Below are 20,394 nucleotides of genomic sequence, written 5' to 3'. Positions count from 1 at the left end.
GGTTAAAGCCGGTGTCTTCGTCGGACCACAGATAAAGAAGATCCTGGAGTGCAATGAATTCCCCAAGAAGCTCACTAGTAAGGAGAAAGCGGCTTGGAACAGCTTTGTCGCAGTGGTTCGGGGCTTCCTGGGCAATCACAAGGCCGAAAACTATGTGGAGCTGGTTGAGACTCTGGTGAAGAACTACGGCACAATGGGCTGTAGGATGTCCCTCAAAGTCCATATCCTTGATGCTTATCTTGATAAATTCAAGGAGAACATGGGAGCGTACTCAGAGGAGCAATGCGAGTGCTTCCACCAGGATATACTGGACTTTGAACGCCGCTACCAAGGACAGTATAACGAGAACATGATGGGAGACTACATTTGGGGGCTGATTCGTGAAAGTGATTTACAGTATAATCGTAAATCTCGAAAAACTACTCACTTCTAAATCTTTTGTAGTCATTTTTGTCTCACTTTAGTATAAATACATGTTAATTTGGATTCATATGTTGTTTTTTTCTGACTTTATGTGAACGAAAAGACACAAATTTGCCCGTTTTCTCATTGGAAATAGGTAAATTTCAAAATATCACTGTCCTGGTCACAAAAGCAAAGTTTGTGGAGAATAATAGCCATTTTCTATACTTTTGAGGCATAAGCAATTAGGAAATAACACTTACTACCCAGGAACAAAAATTGTGCTACATAGTGTTAGCAATCGAGTCTCGGCACAGCTGCATAAAAAAGTCTGAGCTTACGAACACAGGTTGGTGTTCAGAGTGGAGAATGGGAGAGAGGAGGAGTAAGAATAAAATCAGCAATCTAATAATGCTCCCTGGGCCCCCTCATCACATCCTATGGTTTCTCATACTGTTTCTATGCTGATGATGCTCAGATCTCGGCCCCCCCCCAACCCTACCATCTGTACCTGTCTGTCTGCTATCCTCCTAGATGCACTTGCATCACCTCAAACTCAACCTTTCTATATCTGATCTCTGTTTCTTCCCTTCCTCATCTTCCCCCTTCTCTCATCTCTCTATCTACATTCATTTGAAATCTACCACTCTCCTCCTCAGCCAAGAAACTCTAGACCCCTGCCTCTTCTACTCCCACCACATCTCCACTCTAGCACACACCTGCCGTTTCTTCCTGAGCAACATACAAAGAATCTGACCCTTTCTCACCAGCTACTCCACGCAACTCCTCATCCAGGCCCCGGTAATCTCTCGCCTAGACTAATGCAACTCCCTCCTGGCTGGCCTCCATGCGTCCATCAGCTGTCCACTCCAGTTCATCCAGAACTCTGCTGCTCACCTCATGTTCTCTCTGCCTCTCATCAATCTTCATATTAAATGCCAGGAAGGAGGTCATCAGGACATTTGCTTTGTTTTGAAAGAATATCTATGTGGTGTAATCTTAATTACATTTAACAGTGGGATAGCTTACTCCTCTACTTCTACATGTCTTCCGAACCCCCTTCCTTAAAAGATACAGACCACAATGAACCTTGTGGGAAAAGATTACACTCAATCATTGTTGTCTTGATTTCCCATGGTGACAGCACTAAGGCAGGTGTCTGTATATAGCATTTTAAATAGAGAATGTTGTTTATTTTCGGTGCTTTTATTTAGTTTTATCCGTCAGTTGTCTTGAGAATACTTCAGTGATGGTTTGGCAGGTTGTAATTTAATTTACCACTGTGAACAATTAGTTTTTTTTTTCCTTTCCTACCATTATTGTCAGTTAAAGGGTACATCAGCACTACATGAAAAATAAAACATAAACTATCCTGCCTTGATGTTCCAGATATATTTGGTCATTGTGTAATAATCCATATGTGCCCAAACATCTGCATAATGCCACACTGCTAATGTCCAAAATCACTGTTCTCGAGCATCTCTTCTGAGCCAAAAAACATGACTTCCGCATGTACCCTCACATGAGCTCTGAAATGTACCGGCCCATGTCCAATGAAGCGTTGTATTAGCTATATTACCTCCGTGTGGAAACACACTAGTCTGTTTGACAAACATGATCTGTCTAATTTTCCATGAGGAAGGAACTTGTAACTGCTTTCGTTTTGTGTAGTAGACATCTATCACATTGTACATGTTTCCTTCACATTTTGATGTATTATTATGATGAATGCTGCATTCAATAAAAATAAATAAATAAATAAAAAGTCTGTGCTGTGTAAGTGGTTGCGGAGAAAAGAAAACCAAGACGGAGTTGTTCTCATTTCCAATTAATGAAGGGACCTACCCTCAATTATAGCAGCACTGTGTTATTTCAATATACAGTGGCTTGCGGAAGTATTCAACCCCCTGCAAAGTTTTCACATTTTGTTGGCACCTGAGCGTACTCCACAACGCTTTCAAGTTAGACTTTATATGTAGAATCTACACAAACTACTCCACATTGGAAGACGCATCATACCACCCAGACACTACCCAGATCAGATCGCCCTCCCAAACTGAGCAGCCAGGCAAGCAGGAGACTGGTTTGGGATGTCACTGTGAAGCCAACAATGACCTTGACAGATCTGCAATGTTTTGTATTTGAGATGGGAGTCAGTGTTCACACATCAACAATAAGCCAGTCCCTACATCAAGCTGGCGAGTGGCAAGAAAGCCATTACTCAAAAAGCCTCATCTTAAAACATGTGTGGAGTTTGCGAAAAAAGCATGTAAATGATACTGCAGACTTATGGAAAAAGGTTTTGTGGTCTGACGAAACTAAAATGGAACTTTTTGGCCTAAATGGAAAGCATAATGTTTGCCGCAAACCCAACACAGCGCATCACCCGGAGAACACCATTCCAACTGTCAAGCATGGTGGTGGCAGCATCGTGTTATGGGGATGCTTCTCTTCAGCAGACTGGGTAGTTTGTCAGGATAGAGGGGAGAATGGATGCTTCAAAGTACAGGCGAATCCTTGAGGAAAGCTTGTTTGAGTCAGCCAAAGCGCTGAAACTGGGGAGGACCTTCACAATTCAGTAGGACAATGACCCAAAACACAAAGCCAAACAATGGAGTAGGGATGAAACGATTTTTCGATGGTACGATATATTGTAATTATGAATATTCGTGATAATCGTATCGTGGACATTTTTTAATTATTCGATAATCATAGAAAACTATAGTCACACATACTCACTAAATGTGTCTGGAATCAGAAAAGATGCTTTTCTCGCCAAATAAGGGTACAATCATCAGTGTGTAGTAGGGCTGCTACAATTAATTCAAAAATCAATTTTTCGATCGATTCCATTCATCATTATAAACATGGATATAAATACTGGATAATTGATTCAATAATTAAATTTTTTGTAACGCACATAGTTAATACAAAATAAACAAATAAATAAATAAAAATAATAAATAAAAACGCGCCACATTGATTCCAGACAAGGACGACAGGCTTGTATTCATGGCATGCAGCCTATAAATAAATTGTGCACACTGATTACACTGTGTAACAATTTTTTTTTTTTTTTTTTGTTCCTGGGTAGTAAGTGTTATTTCCTAAATTGCTTTATATGATGTTAAATAAAATTCAGTTCTCTGACTCAATTATGTTATAAATTTTGTGTGTAAACAGTCGTGATAACACTATGTGTTTTTGGTTCCTGGGTAGTAAATGTTATTTCCTAATTGCTTATGCCTCAAAAGTATAGAAAATGGTTATTATTCCCCACAAACTTTGCGTTTGTGACCAGAACAGTGATATTTCAAAATATCACTATTTCCAATGGGAAAACGGGCAAATGTGTGTCTTTTCGTTCCCATAAAGTCAGAAAAAAACAACATATGAATCCAAATTAACATGTATTTATACTAAAGTAATACAAAAGTGACTACAAAAGATTTAGTAGTGAGTAGTTTTTCGAGATTTACGATTATACTGTAAATACTGTAATAATAATAGTCATTTTCTATACTTTTGAGGCATAAGCAATTAGGAAATAACACTTACTACCCAGGAACAAAAATTGTGTCACATAGTGTTATACATATTAAATAATGTTAAAAATAAATAAAAAGCAATTTTGGAGTAAGGATCAACTAGCAGGTATGCAATTTGTGGTAAGTAAATCAATTTATTATTATTATTATTATTATTATTATTATTATTATTATTATATTATTATTATTATATGTTAGGTCAGGATTTCTGCATTGTGTGTTTCATGGATAGTGAAGGTTAGATGGTACAGTATTAACAAGATGCAATGCATGATGTTGCAGCTGTCACTGAATTTAAACAAAAAAAAACAGTTTCCATAAGCTTGTGTCTAGTTTATATAGCTTACATTCCAAAGTACTGTAATCTGCTTGTAGTAAATATATTAGTAACACTCCTGTAGTATGTTAAACTTGCTTTAGGCTTGTTGCGAGTGCTGTGTTTTTTTTTTTTTTTTTTTTTCTCCTGATGCTACCCAGGCGTAATTACCCCTCACATTCAATTGTTGTGCAGAAGCTTTTACTAAACTGCAATGATATTAAAATAATAACGTCATGGGAAAAGGAATGCACTGAAAAATGTGTGGTACAGTCATCGATATTTACTCGAACGATTCACTATGTAACACAATTTTTGTTCCTGGGTAGTAAGTGTTATTTCCTAATTGCTTATGCCTCAAAAGTATAGGAAATGGCTATTATTCCCCACAAACTTTGCTTTTGTGACCAGGACAGTGATATTTTGAAATTTACCTATTTCCAATGAGAAAACGGGCGAATTTGTGTCTTTTCGTTCACATAAAGTCAGAAAAAAACAACATATGAATCCAAATTAACATGTATTTATACTAAAGTAAGACAGAAATGACTACAAAAGATTTAGAAGTGAGTAGTTTTTCGAGATTTACGATTATACTGTAAATCACTTTCACGAATCAGCCCCCAAATGTAGTCTCCCATCATGTTCTCGTTATACTGTCCTTGGTAGCGGCGTTCAAAGTCTAGTATATCCTGGTGGAAGCGCTCGCCTTGCTCCTCCGAGTACGCTCCCATGTTCTCCTTGAATTTATCAAGATGAGCATCAAGGATATGGACTTTGAGGGACATCTTACAGCCCATTGTGCCGTAGTTCTTCACCAGAGTCTCAACCAGCTCCACATAGTTTTCGGCCTTGTGATTGCCCAGGAAGCCCCGAACCACTGCGACAAAGCTGTACCAAGCCACTTTCTCCTTACTAGTGAGCTTCTTGGGGAATTCATTGCACTCCAGGATCTTCTTTATCTGTGGTCCGACGAAGACACCGGCTTTGACCTTTGCCTCAGACAGCTTAGGGAAGAAGTCTTGAAGGTACTTGAAGGCTGCCGACTCCTTATCTAGAGCTCTGACAAATTTGATGTGCAGTGGTGGCATCAGCACCTTCCGGGGGTCCACCAGTGGCTCCCACTTGACGTTGTTCCTCCCCACAGAGAACTCGGTCCGCTGTGGCCAGTCCCGCCTGTGGTAGTGTGCCTTGGTGTCCCTGCTGTTCCAAAGGCAAAGATAGCAGGGAAACTTGGTAAAACCGCCTTGGAGACCCATCAGGAATGCCACCATTTTGAAGTCTCCTATGACCTCCCAGCCGTACTCATCATACTTCAAGGCGTCCAGCAAGGTCTTGATGCTGTTGTAATCCTCTTTGAGGTGCACCGAGTGAGCCAGGGGAAGAGACGGGTACTTGTTACCATTATGGAGCAGCACGGCTTTGAGGCTCCTGGATGAGCTGTCAATGAAGAGGCGCCACTCATTCTGGTTACAGGCGATTCCGATTGCCTCGAACAGACTGGTCACATTGTGGCAGAAGCAGAGCCCATCTTGACAGGTGAAGAAGCTGGAAAAAGGTTGGTGACTCTTTCTCTGATCTGCGACTTGCACACTTTCATCCAACAAGTTCCACTGCTTGAGCCTAGATGTCAAAAGCTCGGCATTGGACTTGGTGAGACCAAGATCTCTAATCAAGTCGTTGAGGTCTTTTTGGTTGGGGTAGTATGGGTTTCTCTCCTCAGCTCCACCTCTGAAATTGTCATCTGGATCTACAACGTCTTCCTCGCTCTCTGACTTGCTGCTCTCTTCTAAAGACGGCTGCTCTCTCTCCGGAGGAGTGGGTACGGGGAGCTCATGGCAGTGTGGCACCGGGGCGATGGATGAAGGAAGGTCCGGATACGTGATAGCAGGTGCATTCTTGCCAGTCCGACGTTTGGAAGGGTCCACCGTGCAGAAGTAGCAGTTGTTTGAGTGGTCAGTGGGTTCCCGCCAAATTCTTGGGATAGCGAAACTTCATGGCTCTCTTTTCCCCTCTGTACCATCCTACAAAAATACATTTATTTCACCCATGACTAATGTGTAAGAGATTCTCGCAACATTTTTCATATATGATATATTTTTTCAATAACATTGAAAATTGTAAAACATTTTAAAATTAAAAACTTTTACAATTTAAAAAATTTTAACAAATTTTATAACATAAAATTCCGAGCAACAATTGTCCATCTTACCTTCCAGAGTTTTTTTGCAGTGCTCGCAGGTGAAATGAGGTGCCCAGGGTTTGTCTTGATCCCCGACAGGCATGCCGAAATATGCCTTGTAGGCCTCACACATCTTAGCAGATGCTTCCACGGAGTACTTTTTCGCACTTGTCTTGATAAATTGGCCGCAGACATAGCAAAATGCGTCTGCCGGATGCTTGCAGCCTCTTGATGCCATCTCAGAAAAATGCAGATACGTATCCACTTAGGCAGCTGGAACTAAACTGAACTGGTGGGCTTAAGGCCCCTGTATTTATACTACTATTTATATTACTGGAAAGTTCTAGAAAGTTCTAAAAGTTACTCCAAGTTTACTCAGCACTGAATCTATCTGAAATGTTCTGGAAAATAGTTAAATTTCAAAATATCACTGTCCTGGTCACAAAATCAAAGTTTGTGGAGAATAATGGCCATTTTCTATACTTTTGAGGCATAAGCAATTAGGAAATAACACTTACTACCCAGGAACCAAAAAAAAAAAAAAAAAAAAAAAATTGTTATACGGTGTTATATTTTGTGTGCCAAATTAATCGATTGATATTTTGAGGCTTAACTGACAACTCTAGTGCTTTCACTACAAAAAAATATATACCGGTAATGAGGAAATACCATGGGATATACATCCAATCCGCAGAGTACAACAACGAAAGCAGGAACAACTTCAAACAACTTCAACTTCATAGGCTATTATGCCACCAGAAAAACAGGCTACCTCGGGTAAAGTTGATAATGGGATTGAAATGTGTTTTCTTAAATTATAAATGAAATAGACAAAAAAAAGTAATAAAAAAGGAATATGCATAAAGCACATCAGGACCATACTGCTCTATTGCGTACTTACAGGTTGTATAGTACAAAATAATTTATTTATTTTGCAGACTACTTAAAAAATAATTTAGAATAGATAACAGTATGTGTGTAAAGCAAGTACTTTAAATGCATTGAAAGAAATACAGATGCATCGTATTTTGTCATTATGTGCTGTTTCTAAGTACATTTAAATAAATAAAATGTGTAAATAAGGAGGGAAAAAAGCTTACAATCCCATTTTGACAGACTTAGATAAAGGTATAATTTTTTGCAACTATTAATTATGGTAATATATAGACAATTTAATTAAGGTTATTTTTCTTTCACCTGTGTGCTAGTAATTTGTTTTAATTCGTGCTAGACTCTTGCTCTTTTTTTAGTCTGTAGTTTCCTTGTGTTGCAGACCATATCCCACAGAGAAAAAAGACATAACTTGCTATTTTTTTTTCTTTTTATTCAGTAAAAAAGTAATTGAAATATAACCACCACTAACGTGAAAATTGGTGTATCGTGAAAGAGTGGCCTCTCAACTGTTCGTATGGTGGAAATGTACTATCATGTCATCCCTTCACTGGAGTGGTTGAACTAACCGAATAACTAAGAGAATGAACGTTCTTGAGTGGCCCAGTCAAAGTCCTGACTTGAATCCAATTGAAATTTTATTTCGAGACATGAAGATTGCAGTCCATCAACGTTCCCCAACAAACTTATTAGAACTGGAGCAATTTTACCGTGAACACTGGGCACAAATTTCACCATCCTACTGTGCAAAGCTAATAGAGACTGATCCAAAAGTATTGACTGAAGGGGCTGAATACTTATGCAACCAGTATATTTCATTCTGTACATTTTCTTTGCAACTCCTCCTCTTATAACAGTGTTCAGTTTAACCACTACAGCGTTGAATTAAAAAAAAAAAACTGTGCATACATTATTTGTAATTCAACAAAATGTGACATTATTGGTAAGGGGTGAATACTTCTGCAAACCACTGTACATCCCCAAAGTCTTAAATATAGCTCTAGCAGATTCGGAATGTTTGCAGAATGGACACATATCAAATAAACTAGCAGGTGAGATTCAGAAACGATGTATTTTGTTTAGGAATGAGGTCTTCGAGGATCATCCAACCTAAAAAAATAAAATAAAATTGCATTTTTTTCATCCTTTGTATTTGATTTTTATTTGCATTTCCTGACACAACGCATGCACAATCATCTACACATCATTGAGTGGGAAAGTCAAATTTGGCCACAAATTCCATCTCCCTATCAGTTTCTGAACAGTCTGATGTAGAAATATTGTGTGGCTTTATTTTGGACATTCTCACTCTGTTGTTGAGGAAAATTTGAATTTAAACTGTTGGTACGAAGCATAACCTTTGTCTTGGTTTCTACAAAAATTAAGCCGACTTTTGCAGTTGAAAACACTTTCATCCCAATCACCCACTTAATCACACACACACACACACACACACACACACACACACACACACACACACACACACACACACACACACACACACACACACACACACACACACATTCAAATGGCCATGAACACAAACAAGGTTTATTTTTAAAGTTACTGTTTGTATATACAGCATGTATATCTGCCCATCTGTGCTGCCATCTCAAAAGGATGCATATCCATTGACTTGCTTTGCCTCTTTACTTTCAGGCTCTCTGGCATTGAAGGTGTGCAGGAAAGATTCGCTGGCAATCAAACTCTGCAATCGGCCTTCCAAACGAGAACTGGAAGAGATGAACATCATCCCCATGCAGACTGATGAGGAGAGGCTGGAGCTGAGGCAGCAAATTGGGACCAAGCTAACACGGTAGGCACCAGGACATTTTATTGCCAGCCTCTCTGCAGTAGCCAACAACATAACAGACTGCCATTGCAGAGCATATCTATTTGACACCCTAATCCCATGCTGAGAACCGTTCATGTGTCACACTTATGTTTACATGTGGAAAACAACATAGTCTTCCAAACTGGTTTAACTCACAAATTCAGACTGAATAAGATTAATGTCGGTCAGCACAAAAAAAAAAAAAAAAAATTATTAAAAATGTTGCTGTAAAAAGATTTGCGGATAATCTTCCACTCTTTTATTATTTGTTCATTTAGCAGATGCCTTCATCCAAGGCAACTTACAGAGACTATGGTGTGTGAACTATGCATCAGTTGCAGAGTCACTTAAAACAAGTCTTTCGTCTCACCCGAAAGACAGAGCACAAGCAGGTTAAGTGACTTGCTCAGGGTCACACAATGAGTCAGTGAGTGAGCTGCGATTTGAACCGGGGACCTCCTGGTTACAAGGCCTTTTCTTTAACGCTAGAAGACCAGAAGATATACTCATACTTAGAAGCCCCACAGCAGTCTTTCTGACGGCTGTATTCAAAACACTGTAAATAGTATAACAAAATGAGAAAAAGTTAGATGTAATTAGTTTTTTTTTTTTTTTTTTGAGTACTTTAAATAAACATCTGAACAACTGTATTATACATATACATATGAACATTTATTTTATGAATCAAAACAAGAAAATGTAAATAAATAAACACCTGATCAGTTTACAACATACATATTTATAAAACTGAAACGATAGCAGTCTATTTTTTTCTTTAACAACATTTTTTTCATTATCAGATGCGCAAAAGTAACTGAACAACGTAGATAAATAAACTTAGAAGAAAACATTTTACTGAAGCGCACAGCACAAGAAGTTATATAAAATAAAAAAAAAGTAATTTATTTGTATTTATTTTTTTTCGACAAAATGATATTCCTTTACCTTGAATCTAAGGCGGTTCACAACCAATACAGATAATGCGCTTCTCCACACCGCCTTTCTACACAGGGCACAACTGCCAGAAGTATTATTTTTATTGCTCTTGCCAACCTGGCATTGGCATCTCTTGCGGCTCTCAGCGGGGTTGCCAACTTCAGCTGTGGGTACACGCTTGGCAGTCTCCCTCTGTTCCAAATACTTCTTGTGAAGTTCCTGTGCTAACTGTAAAATATGTTCTCTCCTTGGTAAATTCTTCTCTGTGCATTCTTTGTAAAGTACCTAGCAGTTGGTGGCTGCTAGGTCCAATACATTGTAAAACACCTGAACAGACCACCGTCATGAGCCAGCTTTCATGGAATACTTCAGTGCCATCTGATCCAAAACAACAACTCCATATTTTCTTGCGTTGTAAAACTCCATGGTCTCTGGTATTTATTTTCACTAGTCCCGATTCTAATTGACTGACCAAAACAGCACAGCTGACAAGCAGGCACCAGCCTTTGAAAAGGCTAATTGAAAAACAATAGACTGTCAGTCATTCGCTCAGGCAGAGAGTAGAGACTATTCTAATTACTGCTAAACACATTGCAAACTGATAAATAATACCGTTCTGTATAATCAAAATACAATTGTTTTCTGTGTGGCCGTCAATGTGACTGCTCCCGGGGCTTTTAGGTGTAATGTACTATAGCTCCTTTATTTCTGCACTCCCCCATTTCATGCTTTGTGAGAATATTTAATACATACATTTGTACATACGCAGCTCATTTGTGTTACATGACTGGAGAAAATTACATTTTAAAACCAAAAACTGCCAAAATGACTGCCGCAGGGCTTCTAGTGTTAACCGATGGACCACATAGCCTCCTGAAGTGCACTCTTGAAGTGCAGAGGATTTTAATGAACAAACCAAAAAGTATCTGTTTTGCAGCATTAGTGAATCACTGAGGATGGGGTATTTATTGCCTATTTAATCTCAAATTAGAAACCTTTTGTGATATGCATAATTTCTATTTACAATAATTTGATATATTCACCTTACACTTAAATTAGAAAATGAATCAGAGATTTACTTTAACCTGATTGGTCAATATGAGGTTCTTTTAATCTCTGGTAAAGGACTTCGAATGTTATTGGTCAAATTGTGTTTAATCATTGTTCCAAACCAATCAACCGGAAATTATGTAAATACAGTATCCATGGATTCTATCCTATTTCTGCTTGGTGAAAGAAAATCGTTCTATCTAGTACATGCACTCTGAATTTCTGTCAATGTAGGCTGTCTGCTTCCTCGCTGTTCCATATGTTCAATCTATCTATTTCAATTTAGTATAGCAAATAGTTAATCAATTTTATTTATTTCTTTTTTTAAAATCTCGAGAATGGTGTTTGCTTTCAACGGCAATACAGTAGCCAATAGCAACTAGTCTCCATTTTGAATGACGAGTTGAAGTAATCAAACAACTGGATGCAGTCGGATTATTTTCAGCAACTTATTTCAGCATATCATAACAACACGGACGCTGCTCTCTTCTCTAACAAAGCCAGGAAGGAGGCTTTGAGTAAACTGAACACACTGAGCAAGTTACTGAACAAGCAGCACAATCAGCATTAACACATGTAGACTACTAGATATTTTGAATTAGTAAAACTTCGCTAATAAGTTTTAGGACCTAACAGTAACTTTAATAATGAAGCCTGCACTTAAATCCTAATTAAAAAAAAAAAAAAAAGTTACCAGTACTTTTATTATTTTACATGTTTTACAAACAGTTCACAAACAAAGTTTGGTTTTCTGTACGAGATACCTGAACTGAAGAACGGCTCCATGTAAGTTTAATATTTTTTTAGTATTGAGGTATGTAACATGTTAACTACGTGGGTCGTCACTAAATTATAATGAGTCAGACACGCTGCACAGGTGCACAGATTTAATAATAACACAGGCTCGACGCTAGGGTACCAACAATGGTAATCATAGCGCTGGATTTAATACAGAAAACAAAACAAAGCTAGTAAATAAAAGTTTGGCCATGGATGGGGAGCGCTAGTCCCGGCTACTCCAGGTCTTTTCCGATGGTCATGGCTGGGCAGTGCCTTCACAGGATCTGCTTGGCAGTTGAAGGGTTCCGTAGTAGTTATGCTGTGGAGCGGACACTCTCTTCCTCGGTAACACACGTGTTCAGCGCAGCTCACGTCTGAGTTTATGGCAAGAGCCCCAAACTGACACTACTGCGTTTCTTAAACAGGTGTAGACTCCCCGGGCATGCCCCCCTGCCAATTGGGACCTCACGATCAGCTCCGCTCCAGGCAAGCATACGCCTCTTTAAGAATGCAGCAGAACCATTGTTGGTACCCTAGCGTCGAGCCTGTGTTATTATTAAATCTGTGCATCTGTGCAGCATGTCTGACTCATTATTATTCATTGACAACCCACGTAGCTAACATCCTCCTGTTACATATGGTAGGAATCTGTGTCCAGAGCCACTGCCGATATTCCTGGGGGAGGTTGCTATGGGAAACCGAAAAGGAGGGGCTGCTGTCTTGAGAGCCAGAAAAGGAGGACCTGCCTGCCTGTGGGTCCAAGGGGGAGGAGCCACTGTCCCGACCACCAGATGGACAGGAGTTGCAATCTGTAGGAGTAGTGCCATGACCAGCGCCACTGCCCTCCTTTTCTGTTTCCTGCAGACAACCAATGTCCATTGAATAAGTCACAGCATATTTTTGTCTGAATATCCTGCTGGATCAGACTTGAGGAGAAACAAATTAGCCTCTTTAAAAAGACGACTCAGCAGTCAGCAAATGCTCCTTTCTGCGTTTAGTAAAGAAGTTGACGACTCAAACGATTTTTGTACGACGTGGACTATCACCCATGCCAAACGTCCTTATTCAGTTTAAAAATGGAGTGGGCGCTAGACTTAAATATTGTATTGCAGGTCTAAAATGCATGTTATATGTATACATATCTTATGTCTCGTCATGAGCAGGTACTGGAAGCTCTTTTTCAAAATACAGTGCATGTGTCATCCACAAAGCTACAAAAGTACGGCGCAGTCATGAAAACACAGCATTCAGATCTTCAAGGGAAGAGCTTGTCTAAAAGAATCCTTACAAAAATGTGTCTTTTTTACACGTGGTGTTTTTGGTAAAATCAGGGCAGTTGTATTTTACTTTATAATAACTGAATGTATTTTATTTAAAATACGTAATACATACAGTATAAACAAAAATACAGTCGGCGCCGCTCTAACGGGATGTGGGTTATAGTAGTATTTGTGGGTTGTAGTAGTATTTGTGGGTTGTAGTAGTATATAGAGGGAGTCTGAGAGTGTGCAAGGTAATCAAAGGCAAGGTAATCAAAAATCTCTAAATAAATCTCTACCTATGATATTAAAGATCCTGGTTAAAAACAGATTGGTCTTCAGGTTTGGTTCACTGGCTCAATCTCCTTGACTCTTCACGCTGGTACACAAGAAGAGGCACAAACAAAGGCAAAATAATGGACAAAATAATCCAGACCCTTTTTAAAGGCATGTAGCCAGATTTAATTGATAATTAATTAGTCAATTGACACCTGGCCACTTGCTGCACATTGGGTTTCAATTAGGCAAGGTGGGAAGTCTAACCTACCAGTCTTGCCATATCCAGTACACACTTAGTTTATTTTTTTTTCCGAAAAAAACACATTTTATTTCTAAATCAAACAAAAACTATATGGACACGCAGGCAGGCAGCTCCTCCTCTCTGGCCCTTGGGCAGGTAGCTCCTCCTTTTCTTGCTGTCGGGATGGCTGAGGGTTAAATGCAGCTTGCCCGTGTCCCCCCAAAAAAATCATTCGAATCACAAAGTGTGTGTCACCCAACATTTCACCAGAAGCCGCATTTGAGCTGCCCAAGAGCCGCGGTTTGTCCACCTCTGATATATAATATACTGGCAAATGTACTGACATTTACCGCTAAAAATGTGTGTGCATGCATATAAAAATGATTGTTGTCACTCACTACTCTGGCAGCCAGAAGAAATGTCGCTATCCACATTAACAATTACAATAAAGTTACATTTCTTTTGATTGAAGTTCAAATTAAAGGGTACACATACATCAGGAAGGAATATTTGTCTATATATAAAAGATTTAGGAAATAACAATATTTAAAATGAAAAGTACGATCGTAAAGCAGCTGCTTTCACTCATTCCTATCAAAGTTACATCTTGTTCAAGTAATGGTTATTTATTAAGATGCACCATGAAAAAAAACAGTAAGGTTTTAACTTATCCACTAAATAAAAATATATAAAATATGTAGGAAGATTATATACACATGCAGTATATGCATTTCATGTAGGCTGTGACTATGTGAGTGATAGAGCATTCCAAACATTTATTTATAGGCGCTATATGCTATCCTGGGGAGGTGCTTCCGTAACTTTATAGGCTAAAAAAAAAAATATAATAATAATAATAATAATAAATTGATATAGGTTTATGTAAGCAGCTTTCTGAGGCATATTGTTTTGTCACATGAAAAGGGGATATCCTGAATTTTGAGGAGAGCATAAAGGATACCTGAAAAAATTGAGGGAGAACATATTAGTTGCGCCTATGATCCGAAGTAATGTCTCTCATTTTATACTGGCGGATAGATGTTTTGACCATTCTGAAGCAGGTGAAAAGCAAACTGGTGGAAGTTTAAATTATCCACCACTTTGGTCTTTGGAAAATACACAGATTCTTTGATCATTGTGTATTCCACCAAAAAGAAAGTGTTAGAATAACTAATGAACCAAACTAGCAGATAGATTCCCGTCGTGTTTTCTGATGTTTTGCATTAATAACATTGTAAACACACATGGCTCCTGCAGGTCTTTGCAATATAGTCAGTTTTATGTTAGTTTTACCTTCTCACTATAACAACAATTATATATATATATATATATATCCCATATATCGGTATATTATATATATAAAAACACTATTATATATAATATATATAAAACACTATTTTAAACAGGACAACAGTTTTCAACAATTTTCTTTCTCTTTGCTGCAAACTTGGAAGAGTACCCTTTTGCTTCTAAAGCCCCATTTTTTATTTAAAGTGTAATCAGTAAATACCAATACATCCAAACTTAAACAGTAATTGTATATAATTGTTAAAAGTTAGACACAGTAGTACAGTGAAAATGTGTGTTTGGATATGATACTGGCTAACATTATTGGAGGCGAAACAACATTCAGGAAATGGTAGAAGCGTGCATTATTTAGTAATTAAGATTTTTTAAATTAACAAGTTTGTCATGTATTGTTATGGAAATAAGCAGTACACAATTCAAGTACTATTTTGTTGGTTCTCCATTTTCATGTCATATTATCAGTTGTGTACTTTTAGTTCCTGTATTAATGTTAAAGTGAAATGTCCAAGGTCCTGTACATGAGTAAAACTATCAGAATAGGTGATTATGAAATAGTAGCAAACACCGGCCCTGATCACTCCGGTCTGTCATGTCTGTGGCTTCAGATGAGTGTGATGATTGTTCAGATGAGCATCCTATTTCCAGGAGATAGCTGACACTGACATTAGGGGCGCTGTTCACAATGTACACACCGTTCACTGTAGAGCAAAAAACAGACCAAAGCCATCACAAAGGCCACTGTTGGGATAGCTGGAATTTGGACGTCTGCGTTTACAGTACAAAAAAAAAATGTCAGACGAGCTAAGTCGGCTTAAACATGGCTAGTGTAAACTGGATATGTAAGGCAGAAGAGAAAGATATTTTGTTGCCTAGCAAAAGCAGTCATTGGGGGGCTGGCCTGGAAATTGTAGCTTCACCGATCTCTCTCCTTAGCCACACGTTTCTCTGGTTTCTGTTAAAAAGGAAGCAGCAACTAAAGTTTATTTTAAGAAAAATATACTTCTATTACCACCATTAACTTATTTCAAACAAAACAAAAGGACAAGAGTAAGAACTTTGCCTACAAATGACACCAAAACATTTAATATTTACTGTGGAATTTCTTTCACCTTTAATGGAATTACCATACAGTATATTTGCAATTTTTTTTTTCATGGGTTGAATCCTATATAAATCCATTTCCACAAGATAACATTCACAGATCCTTGTCTTTTCACAGTAGCATGTACAGTAGATTTTATTACTATTGCAGTTATCCAAAACAATCATCAAAACAAAGCTGTCCAATCACCTAGTGTACAGTATTCAGAAAATTTAATAAATCTGTATAATAATAGAACGTGATTTGTTGTAGCTGCCAATGCATCTAGCCATAAGTGGGGCACTTTGCCCTGTGGATACATTGGTGAGCTGTTAAACCAGTCCCAAGTGGAAGCCCTTTACAAATGTATCCTCCTCAGCAGAGGACTTTGGAAGCTGCACATTTGAAAGCCACCTAAGCGATTAATCCAGGGAAGCAGGGAGATGAGATTGTCCACGGCTGGGATCCAGACAGGGGCCATATGGACACCAGATGAAACCTTCAGCACTTTGTCAGCCTGTTAGATTAAAGGCATGGCCTTGCTGGTTGGATCCTTAATTACAGCTGCTGCCTAAAATGCAGTTCCAAGTGCAGAGCTTTCCCCTTTCCCTAGGGGTTCAGCCAACTTAAACTACAGGAACGAGCCAGGGCAAACATGACTTCTGAGGACAGTTGGCCTGTGGGGATCCTATTCATGGCAAGGTTAAAGCTGTGACATTGTTACACTTATTGTAATGCCTTCGCTGTTTGTTTATCCGAACCATGAGTGGCATAAAAACACGAGATCCCTGGCACAATAATAAACTGGAAAGTACGAATAGAAGCAGAGTATCATATTGCCTGACATAACATTAAGGCTGCATTCACATTCAAATCTAGTTAGTTTCCTTGGAAACAATGTATCAATGTGCTTGCTGTTTACACTTATCTGTGAGCAAAGGGTGATGGTTTTATTGAACATTATTATATTATAAAGTTCACTTTTTTGGTCTGCAACAGGGGACTCGCTTCATGTGATGATAGGAGACGTGATTTGGATAATTTATTGATGTATCTGAATGATCTGGATTACGTGGCTTCATATTCACTGCTTGATTGACAAGAGACAGAGAGGTTGGGAGTAACATGCCCCGCAGGCACGCAGGTTGATTTACATAGTACAGACGAACCCCACAAGACGCTACCAGCAATGGTAGCTCATGTGGGACATAAGGCCTGGCATACAAAAGACAAAAAAAACATTGTATCAAACAAAAGTTGCTGTGAAAACGACTCACATTACTCCAATAACAAATGGAGGTCCTAAAACTAATTTCCTGTTCCTCAGGCAGTTCACCAAACTCCAACTTCAGATATACACACAATTATTGGTGCGTTGCAGCTTCCTTCTTCTGGGACAAACTCCCAACCGCCCCCAGGCCTCAGAATATACACCCGATCACTATTAGAGGTGGTCGCTTCCTTTCCTGAACCCAGTAGTTTAGCAGCATAGACAGACCAATGCTTCAGCAGCAGAAGCACTCTGACCCCTGTGACTTTACAGCACCCATGGTCTGTATAAATTGGGACCCTTTTATTCTTGGTGTTCTGCTGCACCATGCCCACCTGCTGATTAGGAGCACGCAGTTGGTAAACACACACATGCTGCTCGTTCCAGCAACTAAACACAGCAGGCAGACTGGCTGCTACACGCAGAGCATCAGATTCCCCATTAAAACCAATCCCGTTATTATTTATACAGTCACAGTGTTGTTGTTTACAATAAATTATCACAGAAACACCCTCCTTATGTGCATGGCCCCATCCCTACTACATGGTCCTTTTTCGTTTTTTTCAGGACCAAGTTCGTTTGTGTTGACAATGCAGTTTGCAAGTGCACTTGGTTCATTTATATGTTATATAATACAATATATAGTAGAAGTTCCACACAGTTGAAACAATGGCACGTTCAGAAAATTCCATCACAATGCACTGTGTAGTCCTCAGCAACCACATGGACATCTGCTGTCTGTTTAAGAGTATAAACTGCTAGTTAAGCAGTGTATATACAGTATTTGTATGTGTGGCACATGGTTTGTGATGGCATTGAAAATTACGCATGGGATGAAGGAAGACGTCACTGCTTTTTGCTTTCTGATTATTTATTGCTGTATTGATGAAATCATCTTGCTCTTTTTTGGTGGAGTTTAAAAAACAAATGCACATAAGCTGAGCTCCAATAGCCAGGTAGATGGAAAAACTCAAGTCACTTTTCACAAAACTCTTGCTTAACACTTCTACATTATAACTAGCTTTATGATTTCTATTTAGTATTTAAACTGAAATGGTTTAGAAACAGTGAAGGAAATTATATATGTATGTATATATATATATATATATATATATATATATATATATATATATATATATATATATATATATATATATATATATACACACACACACACACACACACACACATACAGTGGCTTGCAAAAGTATTCAGACCCCTGACCAATTCTCTCATAATACCGAATTACAAATGGTAAATTGAAATTTCGTTCTGTTTGATATTTTATTTTTAAACACTGAAACTCAAAATCAATTATTGTAAGGTGACATTGGTTTTATGTTGGGAAATATTTTTAAGAAAAATAAAAACTGAAATAAAAAACTGAAATCTTTGCTTGCATAAGTATTCAACCCCTGTGCTGTGGAAGTTCCCAGTTTGCACCGATGAAAGAAATGGCCCTAACGAGGACACAATTACCTTACCATTGGCCTCCACCTGTAAACCACTAAAGTTGCTGTCACATTTTCTGGATAAAAACCCCACTGTTGAAGGATCATTGGTAAGGCTGTGAATCTGAAGGAAAATGAAGACCAAAGAGCATTCTACAGAAGTTAGAGATAAAGTAATACAAATGCATAGATTAGGGAAAGGGTACAAAATAGTATCCAAGTATTTGGGTATCCCAGTGAGCACAGTTGGATCAATAATCAGGACGTGGAAGCTGCATCACACCACCCAGGCACTGCCAAGAAAAGGTCGTCCCTCAAAACTCAGCGCTCAAACAAGAAGGAGACTTGTGAGAGAAACTACAGAGAGGCCAACAATCACTTTAAAGGAGCTACAGAGTTCAATGGCTGGGAGTTGAGTAATGGTGCACAAGTCAACCATACCAAGAGCTCTGCATAACACTGGTCTGTATGGGAGGGTGGCAAGAAAGAAGCCGTTACTCAAAAAGTACCATCTGAAAGCACGTCTGGAGTTTGCCAGAAAGCATGAGAGTGACCCAGCTGCGATGTGGGAAAAGGTTTTCTGGTCAGATAAGACCAAGATAGAGCTTTTTAGCCAAAACTCAAAGTGCCATTTGTGGCACAAACCTAACACTGCCCATGGCTCAAGACACACCATCCCTACAGTGAAGTATGGTGGTGGCAGCATCATGCTGTGGGGATGCTTCTCATCAGCAGGGAATGGGCATTTTGTTACAATTGAAGGAAGAATGGATGGAGCAAAATACAGGAAAATACTGCAAGAGAATCTGTTTCAGTCTGCTAAAAAACTGAAGCTTGGGAGGAAATCCACCTTTCAGCAGGACAATGATCCCAAGCACAAGGCCAAAGCAACATTGGAGTGGCTCAAGAACAAAAAGGTGAATGTCCTACAGTGGCCCAGTCAAAGTCCTGATCTCAATCTCATTGAGAATCTGTGGCACTATTTGGAAATTGCGGTCCACAAGCGTCATCCAACCAAACTGAACAACCTGGAGCAAATCTGCCAAGAAGAATGGGCCAAAATCACTCCGACACTGTGTGCAAAGCTGGTACATACTTACCCTAAAAGACTTAAAGCTGTTATTGCAGCGTAAGGTGGCTCTACCAAATATTAATGTGTGGGGGTTGAATACTTATGCAAGCAAGATATTTTAGTTTTTTTATTTTCCTTAAAAATATTTCCCAACATAAAACCAATGTCACCTTACAATAATTGATTTTGAGTTTCAGTGTTTAAAAATAAAATATCAAACAGAACGAAATTTCAATGTACCATTTGTAATTCAGTAATATGAGAGAATTGGTCAGGGGTTTGAATACTTTTGCAAGGCACTGTGTGTGTGTGTGTGTGTGTGTGTGTGTGTGTGTGTGTGTGTATATATATATATATATATATATATATATATATATATATATATATATACAAGTATTGTGAAAAAAGTATTTGCCCCCGTCTGATTTTCTGCATTTTTCACATTGAATTTGGTCAGATCTTTTTGTGGGTTGTAGAAGTATATAGAGGGAGTC

The 20,394-nt window shown here is 38.6% G+C and overlaps 1 protein-coding gene across 4 annotated transcripts in view; it reads left to right on the top strand.

Moving 5' to 3' along the window:
* LOC121313113 (phosphatase and actin regulator 1-like) overlaps positions 1-20,394 on the top strand; it is a 330,299-nt gene that overhangs the window by 284,558 nt on the left and 25,347 nt on the right. For all 4 annotated transcript variants that reach the window (XM_041245291.1, XM_041245294.1, XM_041245292.1 and 1 more), the window contains exon 8: positions 8,999-9,155. In XM_041245291.1, the coding sequence (XP_041101225.1) occupies positions 8,999-9,155 (157 nt within the window). The remainder of the gene's footprint in view (positions 1-8,998; positions 9,156-20,394) is intronic.

Source organism: Polyodon spathula, chromosome 3 (assembly GCF_017654505.1).
Source record: "Polyodon spathula isolate WHYD16114869_AA chromosome 3, ASM1765450v1, whole genome shotgun sequence".
NCBI lineage: Eukaryota > Metazoa > Chordata > Actinopteri > Acipenseriformes > Polyodontidae > Polyodon > Polyodon spathula.
Note: the sequence above shows the minus strand (reverse complement) of the source record. Positions and strands in the feature narration are given on the sequence as shown.